General features: G+C 36.9%; 5 protein-coding genes and 1 long non-coding RNA gene across 7 annotated transcripts; 4 read left to right on the top strand and 2 right to left on the bottom strand.

The window, feature by feature from the left end:
* Positions 1–286: 286 nt before the first annotated feature.
* Positions 287–1,821, bottom strand: LOC143471074 (uncharacterized). The gene is made up of 3 exons (XR_013119471.1): positions 1,692–1,821; positions 1,300–1,455; positions 287–864 (listed from the first exon to the last, which is right to left on the bottom strand). It is a non-coding gene; the product is annotated as an uncharacterized LOC143471074 (long non-coding RNA).
* Positions 1,822–4,308: 2,487 nt separating this feature from the next.
* On the top strand, positions 4,309–7,944 carry LOC143470800 (GPI alpha-1,2-mannosyltransferase 3-like). Its single transcript, XM_076969074.1, has one exon. It carries the CDS (start codon positions 6,223–6,225, stop codon positions 7,918–7,920), a length of 1,698 nt encoding a protein of 565 aa, XP_076825189.1. The 5' UTR covers positions 4,309–6,222; the 3' UTR covers positions 7,921–7,944.
* Positions 5,168–5,955, top strand: LOC143471397 (glycerophosphodiester phosphodiesterase domain-containing protein 5-like). Its single transcript, XM_076969858.1, has 2 exons — positions 5,168–5,878; positions 5,935–5,955. The coding sequence occupies exons 1-2, from the start codon at positions 5,168–5,170 to the stop codon at positions 5,953–5,955; spliced, it is 732 nt and encodes a 243-aa protein (XP_076825973.1).
* On the top strand, positions 7,918–9,066 carry LOC143470803 (mitochondrial protein C2orf69 homolog). The gene has a single exon (XM_076969077.1). It carries the CDS (start codon positions 7,966–7,968, stop codon positions 8,968–8,970), a length of 1,005 nt encoding a protein of 334 aa, XP_076825192.1. The 5' UTR covers positions 7,918–7,965; the 3' UTR covers positions 8,971–9,066.
* LOC143470802 (DNA-directed RNA polymerase III subunit RPC4-like) lies at positions 9,004–12,511 on the bottom strand. 2 transcript variants are annotated; one of them, XM_076969076.1, is made up of 10 exons: positions 12,318–12,511; positions 12,007–12,137; positions 11,712–11,761; positions 11,384–11,498; positions 11,069–11,196; positions 10,926–10,995; positions 10,748–10,841; positions 10,082–10,287; positions 9,578–9,727; positions 9,004–9,445 (listed from the first exon to the last, which is right to left on the bottom strand). In XM_076969076.1, exons 1-10 carry the CDS (start codon positions 12,355–12,357, stop codon positions 9,314–9,316), a joined length of 1,116 nt encoding a protein of 371 aa, XP_076825191.1. In that variant the 5' UTR covers positions 12,358–12,511; the 3' UTR covers positions 9,004–9,313. The 2 variants fall into 2 exon arrangements, with proteins under 2 accessions (XP_076825191.1, XP_076825190.1); XM_076969075.1 differs by having other exon boundaries at positions 10,082–10,290; positions 12,318–12,507.
* Positions 12,512–12,546: 35 nt separating this feature from the next.
* On the top strand, positions 12,547–13,519 carry LOC143470804 (cytochrome c oxidase copper chaperone-like). The gene is made up of 3 exons (XM_076969079.1): positions 12,547–12,653; positions 12,808–13,127; positions 13,301–13,519. The coding sequence occupies exons 2-3, from the start codon at positions 12,991–12,993 to the stop codon at positions 13,383–13,385; spliced, it is 222 nt and encodes a 73-aa protein (XP_076825194.1). The 5' UTR covers positions 12,547–12,653; positions 12,808–12,990; the 3' UTR covers positions 13,386–13,519.
* Positions 13,520–13,622: the final 103 nt, after the last annotated feature.

Here is a 13,622-nt window from a genome sequence, read left to right as displayed (position 1 = left end):
TTTTATCCTACCTCGGTTAACTCTGAATTTCTGATCTCCAAAGGCGAACGCAAATCAAAAGCAATCTTTTACAGAAAATAAAAGCACGTCCGTAAAATTTAGCGTATAAAGCTACAGCCGATGCAAAAACCGAACGTATCAATTGGTTGCTAATGGTACGACCCTTCTGGAAACAGAATTAGCACAAAAAATCTGCGAAAATCGAAATTTGTTTATTTTTGCAAAAAGATCAGTATATCTGCAATAAAAGCATGTTTAAAACACGTGAGTTGATATTTGTGTGCGGTATTTCACAAGCAATTATACGTTAATATAACATTGTGGAAAATAAAAGGCTGCCACTATTTCACCGGAGAAAATCGTGCGTTCGAAGCTATTTTTCAAAGTTTCTTGTTAACCTAACTCTAGTACTAACTTATATCATAGTAACCTAAACTTAACCTAATTTTGCCTTTTTATCTAAATCTAACTCCCAAAAATCCTTAAATAGCATAGATCAACTTTTTGTATACCCATTCTCCTATAGCCTAACCACATATCTTTAACAACAGGCTGCGTGACTTTCATGCGGTGAAATAGTCATTTCGAAAATAAAAACGGTTTCATTCAAACGTGTCATCCGACAACCTACATTCTAGAAAGATTTTTTTCATTGGATACAAATCAATCAGGAAAGCAAAAAACACAAATAAAATCCGAATACATGGAACATTTAAGAAATAAGAATATACTTGAAGGATTTGGGCAGTCATAAAGAATAAAATCTGAGAATACCAACGATGTTATTTCTTTTCTATGGTCTTTTCTCTACTGTTGGTCTTCATTAAACGCGGCGAAGAGGTCCTTTTGGGCGACACATAGAAGCTAAAGAATAAAAAATCTCTAACAGTCTAACCGTTAGACTCTAACGGATATTTCTCAGTACAACAGAATGGAAAGAACAAACAAGAACGACGCGAAACGCATTTTTTGCGAACAAGTTTCTACCGGGATGAAATGCCTTTTCTCGAAGGCGATTGTTTTTCTGCCACTGCCATGTCCCACCAGCGAAAACGTGAAGATAAAACGAAACTTTACTTGTATAAACGTATTCTATATCTTAAGCCAAAGTGTCTTTTAGTGGAAAGTATTGGACCATTTCAACCATTTTTTAAACCGAAAACAAAATAGTCAACTGTCAATGGTGTACTGTACTCAATAATCAGCCATAGCCCCCATCTATACGCAATCAAGTACGATAAATTTTACACCTATGACTGTCTTACACTGTAGCTAAAAAAACAGCCAAGCATACCTTACCTTACAATCATCGCACAGCGTAAATAAAACGCCAGCTATGTGCTGTGGTGTTAGGACTGGTTTCACCCCGAAAGTGTCTCCTTGGTTGAATATGAATTTCTCATTTTTGTGACGATAACAAAGTTTTCCTTCCAGCACAATTGCCCAAGCATTAAGCTGAAAACACCGCATGTAAAACCATGGAAAGTGAACAGAATTTTGTGAGTGTGCTCAGCGAGAACGACAACATCTTTCGCAAACTGCTATAAGTTACGTAAAACGTAATAAGCACAAACGAATCAAAATTCAAAGGAAAAACGATGTTAACGTTATACCACTAAAAGTTGTTACCATTCTTTAACAGTTATAAAACTTGGTACAGGCTCCGGTATACCTCGCATATATAGGCCTACCTGATCGTTTGGTTCAGCAATAACGGTTGCAGCTCTTGAAAAAACCTCCAGCACAGCACACTTGCTTATATACCGCTTGGCAGAATTTGGCAGAAATTGGCAAGGTGCTGCAGAAAAGTTCGAAAGAAATTCCACCACTTTTGCTAAATGACGTAAAGACTTTAGTTTATTCGAAATCAACGAAACGATCGAGTATTACTGTAATCACAAAAAGGCTTTTATACTGTATTTACATTTCAAACCATCCCGTGAGAAATTAGCTAAAAACTGCACTATTGCCTCTTTTAATAAAATCAGCAGATGACGTACGTATTTCCTACAGCAACAATGTAAAATCAAATTATTCAACTTTTAAAAAAACATACCTATATCTCTTTCACTTCTATCTTCAACTGGTATTTGAAGAATATCTGTGATCTCCTCCATTGTAGATTACAATTTTGCGCAGCCAAAGTAACGAAATAGTACTGTTATTCTGTTAAATCAAAATTGTCTGATTAATTTCCCAAAGAAACGCGCATGTTCACTGTAATTCATTGCATAAACTAAAGAGCCTTAAAGTAAGAGCGAAACAGCTCTAGCAACTAACCAGATTTCAAAAGTTACAGCAACAAAAAATGTAACTAAAACTTTATTCCAAATCTGCTACTTGTCTGAAGATTTGCGATTGTGTAAACTAAAACAATAATTTAACGTCAGCGTTATCTTGTCATTACAATACATTATTTCCACACAACAGCCCTTACAAGCAGTGAACATGCCGGTTTGAAGTGAATCAGATTTGATAGCAGAAAACGGAACACCATCTAATGTTGGGAAAAAAGGCGCGTTCCTTTGCTCCAAGAGGTTGAATACTTATTTCCGGTCTAATATGGTGCGCTCTGATGCCGTATTCCTCATCGTGCATGAGCTAAAAATGCAATTCTCTGTGGCTGAAGAAATAATCCGCTAAAATGAAAGAAAAATGTTAAAATGACAGGTTAGGTTTTTGATTAAGAATGTCATTGTTGTTCCGGATATCACATCAATTTTGCAGAATGTAAAAGTTTAAGCAACTATCTTGCGTTGTTCAACAACAATAATTAATAATTAATCGTTCAACAATGGTAACTTCTAACTCAACAATTTAGCCAAACAAAATAATGCGAATCTATCAAGATTGACTCAAATCGCTTTCAAAAGCTATTTTTTTAATTTATGCAACATTTATAATTTATGCAATATTTTAATTCAGAAATACCCCGCGAGTTCAAATCTCCAAATGTGCCTTTTTCTTTGCAAACCATCGTTCAGAAGCCAGTGACGAAATGCCCACGCGTTTGCCCATATGCTCATGACGTCATTCGTACACAATCCATGCAGCGTTACCAAAAGGAAGGACAGCTCAAAAAACCGAACGTCAATCAGGCCTAATCAGCCTGTGCTTTTTGTAACGAATCTAGAGGTCATATGAGGTTGCAAAGTTAAGGCAAGCGCCCAGTATTTTCACGTAAAAGTTTGTAGCCAAAGCAATGTAGATTTTCCATTAAGAATGGCCAAAAACTGTCGTGAGTATGTTGAAACATTCGGTAAGCAAGTAGGTAGGCCTAGAGCATTGAAAATGTTTCACCATGTTACCTTGCACCAGTAATGGCCAGAAAACTAGTTCCAATTTACAGCGTTATGCTTTGCGCTCCAAGGATGCTGACGTCATCAACCTATGAAACAAAGCCAGAATTATCGATCGTCATTGTTCAAGTCACACTTTTTATAACGTAAAAGTATAAGAGACCCCATTTCTGTAATTATAGAACTTGTGAGTCCAGTGCAGGAGTGTACAACGAAATGACGTCACAATTTGGATCGTAGGGTTCAGTAGGTTGCAAATGCATCATGTTGATGTGCACTACACACGATGATAGCAAGCAGTAAGGAATTTGACAGAAGAGGTGCAGTGCAGAAGTGCACAACCACGAGGTGAATTTGTATGCTATAATTGCTATAGGCCCCTGCTACCCAAATTGTAACATCATTTGGTTGTGCACTTTTGCGCTAGGATAACCATCTGTCATTGTCTGTTGTACAATTGTAATAGTGGAACATGCGGCCTAAGCTTGCAAACATTATGTCCATTCATTCATTCATTCATTCATTTTATTTTTCGTCTTCAAAAAATTGTGCTGACGAAGGTGGTTGCAAACATATTAGCAGTTAATGACAATAATTTCTACAAATTTGACGAGCAAATGAGGGGCAAATGAGCAAACAAGGCCTCGAGGGCAAAAACGTGCATTATGGACCAATTCAAAAAAATCAGTTCAAAAAAAGTTATTAGCGTCAGCACGGCCACCAAACCCAAATTACAAACATGTACACAGAAGGTTTTTAGTTTTATGACAACTTATAATAAGTAAACAAACATTGAGGCATCAGTGCATGCCGTCAAGCCAAAATTTTTCTTTCTGGCTCTTAGCATGCATGAGTTTTGTGAAAAATACCTTTCAGTCAGGTATAGTTATACATGTAAAATTTATGTTATTTGAGCCTATCCTAAATTTGACATACACCATGATATTCGCTTTGCACATATGAAACCTATAGGTTGTATTGTGTGTACATTTCAAGATATTGAGTTGTCGTTGAATGTTTTACCTTAAAATCTAAATATTTTTAAAGTGGTAAGTTGCACTAAGAGAGAGTGTGTAAGACAATAAGATACACTGCACATGGTGGAAACAGGGAACACTGAGTGCTGCTACAATGGATTTTGAGCTGATCTAAATGCTGAAGGATTTTACCAAAGTTCCAATTGTTCTGCACTTTGCATACCACAAAATTCACAGATGATAATTTTGGTGCAATGCCTGATGCTCTTATTGGTTTCACTGTATTTGTATTGTTGGGTTGCAGTGAGCAATGACTACGTCATATTCAACAAGTCGCTGTATGAACACCTGGGGTTTTGGTTCAACTGGTCAACTCTAATTCTCTATCTGACTGCATTTGTATTTCTTGTCCACGCATTTCTTTTAGGTAGTTGCATTCTCAACATAAAATTTGCAAAGAGACGCATTAGATGTGCTAATCTTTTTGCAATCGCCACAGCAATCATAGCAACCATTGGCTATGGTGTCATTGCTGCGATCTGGCGACCAGAATTGCAGACAGTTAAGCTTTTTTTCTCGTTGACATGGCCATATTTGCATGCGTTTGCTTTGATATTGTCAATCATTTTCATTTGTTTCAAAGTGTTTTGGATGCGTGATTATTGCACAACTCAATTTCTTGTGTTTTATTGTTGCTATTACATCATTTTGTTGTTGATTCCCAATGTATTAATCTCACCGTGCATCAAGGACAATATACATGATTTACCAAAGCCCCTTATATTTGGGCACAAGGGTAACCCTAAATTTGCTCCAGAAAACACCCTGCTATCATTCCAAGAAGCAAATGATGCGAATGTGGATGGCTATGAAGCTGACGTAGCAGTGTCTATGGACGGGATTCCATTTTTAATACATGACGTTACACTACGACGTACAAGCGATGTGGCTGATGTTTTTCCTGACAGGCAGTATCGTGCCGCTGAAGCCTTCAAACTGATTGAATTGAAGCAGCTTAACGCTGGAAAATGGTTCTTACATCAGAATCCATACGGTACAGTGCACAGTTTATCAAAGTCAAAAAAGGATAAAATTATGCGTCAGAAAATCATGTCGTTGCTGGATCTTGCGAACTTGGCAAAGCTCAACAACAAGATGCTGATATTTGATCTTCGGATGCCTAGAGATTGGGGGAATCCCCACATACAAGACTACATTCCCGTTATTGTCGAAACGGTGTTAAAAAGCAGGATCGACCAGTCCAAGGTCATGTGGATATCTGGGCCAATGAATGAATACGTCATGAATGTTGCACCGGGTTTTGTTCAGGTTTATGGAGCCGAGACAAATACTCGCAACATCATTGCAAGAAAAATAAAAATGCTCATACTGGAATATAACACTCTCAGTGAACGACTCATTTGGCACTACAAAGACATGTATAATATATCAATAATTTCCTACACTTCATCTACGGAGTGGACATATTCTTTGGCTTGGTGCCAGGGTGCTTATGCAGTTATTTCGGATGATCCAAAAATGCATCGCGATTTAACAAAACCTATTTTTGCTTCTACGCCCCATGAATATCATGTGCTATGGGTAACGACTTATTTTCTTTGTTGTGTTATTTCAATGTTAGCTATTCTTCGTTCCAGGAAAATGTTTTACAGAAATAGTTAAAGTTTATTTAACGGCAATTTTTAATCATGTAGATTTTGTTTTCTTGCACTTTATTGTTGTTCATATTTGCATATTTAATGACTATTTACATGTTTAATCAGGTAAAATTTATAAATTTCATATTGTCTTCTTATTTAGCGTTTAATTCAACATGGTGTTAACATTGATATCAATATTAACTAACAAGGAGTGTATAGTTCAGTATCCTGGTGAGACTTAACGATAATCTGATTCTCTCAGAAAGTTAAAACTTGCGACTAACCATGCGTCAAATTCACCGAAGAAAAAGATTATCCGAGAAATTTGATCCAGCACCGATATCGTTAAAACCGGAACAAAAACACTCCAAATCTGAAGACAAACATGTTCTAGCTATTTTACTGATTCTTCGTTCTGTCAATATGATGTTGGTGCGGACCTGGTTTGTGCCCGACGAGTACTGGCAGTCACTAGAGGTCGCTCACAATATGGTTTATAATTACGGATATTTAACATGGGAATGGAAAGTGGGAATAAGATCATACCTTCATCCATTACTCTTCTCATCTGTGTATCAACTCACAAAATGGGCCGGATGTGAGACCTGTGTGTTATATGCGCCTCGAATTTTTCAGATGGTTGTGAGCGCTGTAGCAGAGTGGTATTTTTACAAATTCGTCAAGAGTTGGTTTTCTGCAATGGTTGCCAAGTGGACAATAGCAAGCCTGACGCTGTCATGGTTCTGGTGGTATTGCTGTACTAGAACATTAATTAATACATTGGAAGCTGTTCTGTTTTGTATTGCTGTTTACTTTTACCCTTTGGCCTATATCAACCAGAAGACCAATTTTGATCAGAATCTTAAAATATTTACATGTATAGCAGGACTGGCTGCCGTTGTTAGGCCCACTAGTATTACACTTTGGATTCCTCTGTACGTTTTACTACTTCACAGGTTGAAGACTGAAAGTTATTACGCAGTATTCCGGTCTTTAAAAACTATCATTGCAGTCTGTTTTGTTTTGCTGACTTTGTCATTTGGTGCTGATTACCTGTGCTATGGAAGATGGACCAGCCCACATTACAATTTCCTAAAGTTTAACATTATAAACAACCAGGGTACTTTTTATGGTAGCCATGCTTGGCATTGGTACCTCTCTCAGGGCCTACCTGTAGTTGTTGGTACGATTTTACCATTTTCAGCGCATGGTTTGTGGATTTTGTACTGTGATAAAAAATCTCGATGTTTAGTTTCTGGGCAGTTGCAATGCACAAATGTTGCTTTATCCATGTTTGATGTTTTTCTGGTAATTATGATTTTTACTGTTTTTATATACAGTATACCTGGGCATAAGGAATTTAGATTTATTTTAGCTCTTGTCCCCATATTCTGCCTGTTCTCTGGAACATCGTTATCATACATAAGCAAAAAGAAACGAATATTTTTCTTAATTTTTTTAGCTGTGACAAATATTCCACTGTCCCTTTATTTTGGCCTCGTGCACCAATCTGGTCCTCATCAAGTGATGAAATTTCTTCAAAAAAATGTTGAAATTTTGCCTCAGTCGCATGTAACAACTTCAGAAATGTCACTTGCTCAGCCATCTGTTTTATTTCTAACGCCGTGTCACTCAACACCATATCACAGCTTCATACATAGGAATATTTCCATGCGTTTTTTAACTTGTGACCCTGATTTTCATGACCGTGAGGGTTATATTGATGAAGCTGATGAATTTTATTTGGACCCAGTGCAGTGGTTTAAAAACAACTTTAATTTTAGCGAGTATAATAATTTTGAAGATTCCTGCTTGAACTTACCAAATCGAATTGTTCTTTTTGATGTTTTCTACGAAAAACATGGACATATTTTTTCATCGTGCTATATTAAATGTCAAAGTTATTTTCACACACACTTCCCCGAAGGTCGTGTGGGTAGTAATATGTTTGTGCTATGCAGAACAAAACCTGAAGAAGATTAGACTTTTATTTTTGCTTTTTTCAGATTCTGGTCACAGAATTAATGGATGGTTAGTCTGTTGTTCAAGAAAAACTGTCACCGGTTGCTCCATTTAGGTCCTGCAAACTGGACTTCCACAATGACGTTCGCACAGATAGCAACTCTTTTCGATATAGAAGGCGTGGAGGGTTGTCAAAATACAGTTGCTTATGCACCACCAAAGAATCCAGTAGGGTGTGACAACACACAATCAAGCCAGCTTCCAAAAAGGGAAGAATTTAAAGGACATGTCATATTCTTTCCTGGGGACATACAGGACTTCACGGATAAAATGAAACAGAACTATCAATGCCGTGACTATGTTGATTGGAGTTATGAAAATACCATCAACCTTATTTGCAATAAATTTCCGCACAGTCACGTATGGCTGCTTTCCCCATCCAAAAAAGCCTACAACACTATTTGCGTTTATAAAAACTTTGTGAAAAGCAAATCCGTGATGGGGGTACCGTCTCATAGGCAGAACTATTTTGGCTTGAACCACCTTGAGTTAATCATGAAGAATGCAATCAACAAAATTCTTCCAAACAAACCGTACGATCAGGATTATCTGAAACAAGAGTGTCCCATCATTGTGGCTGGCTTCAGTAAAGGCTGCATAGTTTTAAATCAATTCCTATATGAAGTGTCATCTTTTGATCCTTGCTGTGAAATCGAACCTAACGAAGAAGAAACTGACACGCTGAAGTTCGACAAACCAAACATAGACTTTCTCAATCGAATTAAGATGTTGATGTGGTTGGATGGGGGCCACAGTGGAGAAGAGGATAACTGGGTATGTGATGAAAATGTTATAAGAGCTCTTTTGAAATCGCCTCTATCCAAAGCCGACTTTCACATCCACGTCACACCCTACCAAGTCCGAGATGCACACAGGCCATGGAAAGGTGAGTCGGAAGCAGAATTTGTGAGACTTTTGAAGGAGAATGGTTTACACGTTGAAGAGAAATTATATTTTGAAGAGGAAAACCCCACAATTGACTTACATTTTCGAATCTTGTTGGAATTTTGACACACCTGATGCTTTTTCCGTGGAAACTTATTCTTTTATATCGCTATTATATTTTGATGTTTAAATTGCACAATAAAAATTTGGTAATTTTGAAAAGCACATCTACAAATACCAGGTTTTGTTGATGTAAGGTCAGGAAAGTAATTGTAAATTTCATGAGTGGTCTCTCTCAGCTCAAGAAGTCTCAAGAAGTGAACAGCACCAAAACCACATGTATTGTTGCACAACCATCAAATTGTGCAAATCTTCCACCATGCTGGTATACTGTGGTTATAAACGAATGCTCCTCCACAAAAATACTTGGTTCAGAACCAAATCCAGTTGCAGTTGTGCTCTTACAATATCATCTTGGCTCGATGAGGGATGACATGTCAGGAATGCAGACTACCTTGTTTTCCACATTTCCCAGGACAGACAGGTGCCCTTTAGCTGTATCAGGGCTTCCGTCAGGAGGCAAACGTATTGAAACTAATTCCTAAAAGTTAAGCAAGCTTTATAGTTCGGTTGCCTTTGAAATGGTATCAAACCACAGAAAAAAATGATTATGGTTAAAAAATTGAGGCTTTCGTCTAGGTATCTTGGCTACTGTAGGAGCAAAGTTTCAAACCTCAGCAAATGATGAAGGTGTCCCTATCTTCAAATCAAGTGTGATACCTCCTAGTACAAGTTTACATTTTCCAGATTTCATAATTTGAAGTTTGCCGATCGGACCTTCTGAAAGTTGGTCGATTCCACAAATGCTTTCAGAGTCATTTTCCTAAATCACACGTTGATAATAATTAATCATAGGTTCAAAAACGGTTGTACATTTCATAGATAGTTTATTTTTTGCCAATGACTGTGGAGAGCGAAAAGTATGGCGCTAACCTCGTTATGGAATGGTCAAACAGCTGCACTTACATACAATGCATGAAAAAGAGCAAGATTGATACCATACTGGGCATATTTACTTTATGGGCTTACTTACTTTGCGCAGTTTAAACAATGCAACAACAACAAGCAGAAATACTCACAACTTTCATCAATTCCTGGTAACTTTTCCGTCATTGAAATTCTCAGGCATTAAATCAACAAACTCCATAAAACTGACGCAAGATGAATCAATTGTCACCTGATTTTGTTCAACAGGTTCCTGCTTCACTGATGACACTCCTGGCTCCTGCTTGACCATGATACTCGGAGCATCTTTGGAAGGAGGGATGCCGGGGACTGTGTCAGGGATCTGAAACAGCATCAGTTGTTCTTCTGAAGACTGAAAAATCGGTGAGGTGATGTTCGGATTATCTCTGACGATGTTTTCTTTGATGTCCATGGATCCTACTGAAAAGATTGCATATAAGTAAGCTTACCATAATTTTGTGGCTTCAAAGCGGGACGCTTTCGACATATGACGTCACAATAACATTTTTATCGAATACAATGAAATAAATAACAAACAAGATCACGAATTCTTCTTCAAGAAGTACCAGTACGCTACACAGCAAAAACAATAATAAGAACATGCCAATGTTTTTGTATGGCTTCTATGCGGTATGCCTATGCTGGTTGACTGAATGCCAAACCGGGACGTTTGGCCGACCGATCGGGACAAGACGTTAAAAAGGGGGACTGTCCCGGCTAAAACGGGACGTATGGTAAGCCTACATATAAGGTAAGTATCATAACGACCTGTGAAGTGGAGAAACCGTCTTTAAAATTTAGTGCATGGTCATTTTGATTTTACTCAGCAATGTGATTAAATAAATGCTAAACTTGTCAATAACAAATTAAAGTTTACCGGGTTCATGTTTTATGGCTGGTATTTGTGGAGTGGAATACATTGGAAGTGCAATTGGCCTTAGTTTTTCATCATTTTGTAGATCTAAAATGAGCTGGAAAACAAATACATCCATTCAAACTTTTTAGACAACTTAAACCAGCAATGCCATATTAATATAAAGATCATTAATACACACTGAAGTGTTGCCTTCATCAAGTTTTTTCATAACTTCATCCGACTCGATTTTCAGTTGTAGAGCATCAAAACTATTAAAGAACAAACAGAACATTGAAAACTTGGGTGAGGCAAGAAATATCAACAGTTGCACCAGCAGCCAACCTTTCCTTTTTAATTGTTGGTTTCAGAATTTGTGGCGCTGGTTCAGCGGCACTTGCAAATGACTCTCTTCCTCGGTTGGTGGTTTCAGCGCCAGGACCAGCTTCAAATATGGAATGGGATTGGATAATCTGTAAAGAGAAAAATGAACACATTTTACACTAAAAACTGATGACAAGCCCTATCACAAGATATGGTACTATACAACCACAAATATCTATGCAACAAATCTCAAAATCTGTATGAATTTTTGGACTTGGTAAAAGTGATTACTAGATAATGCCGGAATTTCCTAAAATATGACCTGAACTGTCTAACCTCCTGCTTTTGAAATCCACCACGACCGCGACCTCTTCCTCGATTCCGTCCATCACGGCATCTATCACGCTTTGATTTATTTGGTTTAGCAGGTTTGGCATCATCTTTGCTGGGGCTGAAACGCAAAGTAAAAATTTCTAGACGATCAAACCATATGAAAACAAAACGATTTTGCAATGCAAATGCTTAGTGGTGGAATGATTATTAAAATAAGCTGCATAATCAACTTTAGTGATAACATACTTATATACTTAAATTGTTACTTAAATATACTTAAATACTTACTTATATATTTAAATTGTTAGCCGACTTACTGCAGGACACTTACTCGGGTTTTATTCTTTCTTTACGTTGAGGAATGGTCGGTGTGAAAGTTTTCTAAGAAAAAAGGTTCTGTATCATGTTTTCAGTTGTAAAAACACGAAACATCTAATATAGAGATCACAACACAAAATCAGTTCTCTTGGTCAGGTACAACAAATGGCCAAGTTTTATTGTAGTAGGTAACAGTATGTCAGCACATGCCAAACTGATATTGAAACAACCTAAATCGCAAATAATTTCATACAGTAGTAGTCACGAAGCAGATGTGCACAGCAAATATAAATAAAATCGAAACCAACCTTTTTAATGCCGCCCAGAGTTAAGTCACGTGGGCCACGTAATGAGGGCAGACGACCTGGAGATTGATCGGAAGTTTGTTTCACTCTTCCCAGAGAATTAGATCGGCCTGGACGACTAAATTCTCCAGAATCTGGGTAGACAAAAGAAAAGATTCAATCGCAACTTTAAATCTGAGCTTAAACAGATAAGCTATAGCCTAGCTTGGCTAAGGTTTAGCGTGTTCTAAAACCTATCGGTTAGTAAAACTAATTTACAGAATTATAATTACTGGCGTAATTACATTAAATAACTCAACGAGTTGTTAACTTACCACCGGCATTGCCACTTCCTGGTGTACCATTGCTAGACATAGCCTAACTTTGCTTGTAACTCCTGTTTCCATAAACGAACCGTAGCCTATTCCTTTAAAGGTTTCAATGAATGAAAGAATGATTCTGTGAGTTACTTAAAACACAAATTATAGACAGAACGAAGGCAATGCTAGCCTAGATGAAGATGTGGTTTCCAGTTAAAAATAATACTAAACTTTTTGGATTATGCAGTAAGTAAGATTTGAACAAACATGCTTCCTCTGTTTTCAAAAATTTAAGGAAATGCAGAGTCATGTTTCATGCCATTTTAATGGGTCGAAGGTCAAGTACAAAAGGTTTGAGTCATTTTCTTAATATTTAAAAATTAATTAATTATTTTATTAAACAAACTTATAGAAATTATTTTTAAAATGAATTTTACTTAGTTTGTTCAAAAAGCATTTCTAAAGTGATTAGGTTGTTCAATACATAAAAATCTTTCAGTTTCAGATTGCATCAGATTTGCTGAGTAATTGTCCGCTGGATGGCGACAATCTCACGAATGTCAAAACATAAGCGTGTGGTGAAATACATTCGCAACAGTGAAAGTTATGTAAGTAGAGACTTGTTACGTATATATATATATTGTAGAAATTTGTTACTTAAACATTAACACAGTTTATAATCGACGAAATGTCTGACACACGTTGCACTGATTCGTCATCTAAAGCGGCTGAACCTAAACCTGACAAACGACCCAGGGACAAAGATGGAAAATTGCTGAAGCCTTGTTGCGTTTGCTTAGAAACTAAAGGCGCAAGAGACGAATGGTAGGTTTGCTGTAGTTTGTGTTATTGATAAACTTGTGTATTTTTTAAACTCTGCTTTTGGTGTATTTATTTTACCAGTTCATTTTATAATAACAAGCACTATAAGTATAGGCCTACTAAAACCTAATTATGGTTTGTGAAATTGATTTTTTGGTTTGATTGAATTTTTGCAGCATTATTAATAAAGGAGAAGAAAGTTGCGGTGATTTTATAGAAGCGCACAAAAAATGTCTCAGAGACTTGGGTTTTAACATTTAGTTTCATCATCACTCTTTGGATTGTGCACTGCCTTAAATGATAGTGACAAACTCTTCATAGATTTCTAGTTTTTGTTGATTGTTCTATTTTCTCTGACGTGTTTTTGCAATAGTGAATTATAAGTTATCATGGAATGTGTTTCGTGTGATTTTAATGTACTAAGAAGAATTTGCAAGACAATAGACTGTCATTATGGAACTGCGACTGTATACATACATACAAGTATTCTTTTAGTAT

This window comes from Clavelina lepadiformis, chromosome 9 (assembly GCF_947623445.1).
Source record: "Clavelina lepadiformis chromosome 9, kaClaLepa1.1, whole genome shotgun sequence".
Classification (NCBI taxonomy): Eukaryota; Metazoa; Chordata; class Ascidiacea; order Aplousobranchia; family Clavelinidae; genus Clavelina; species Clavelina lepadiformis.
Note: the sequence above shows the minus strand (reverse complement) of the source record. Positions and strands in the feature narration are given on the sequence as shown.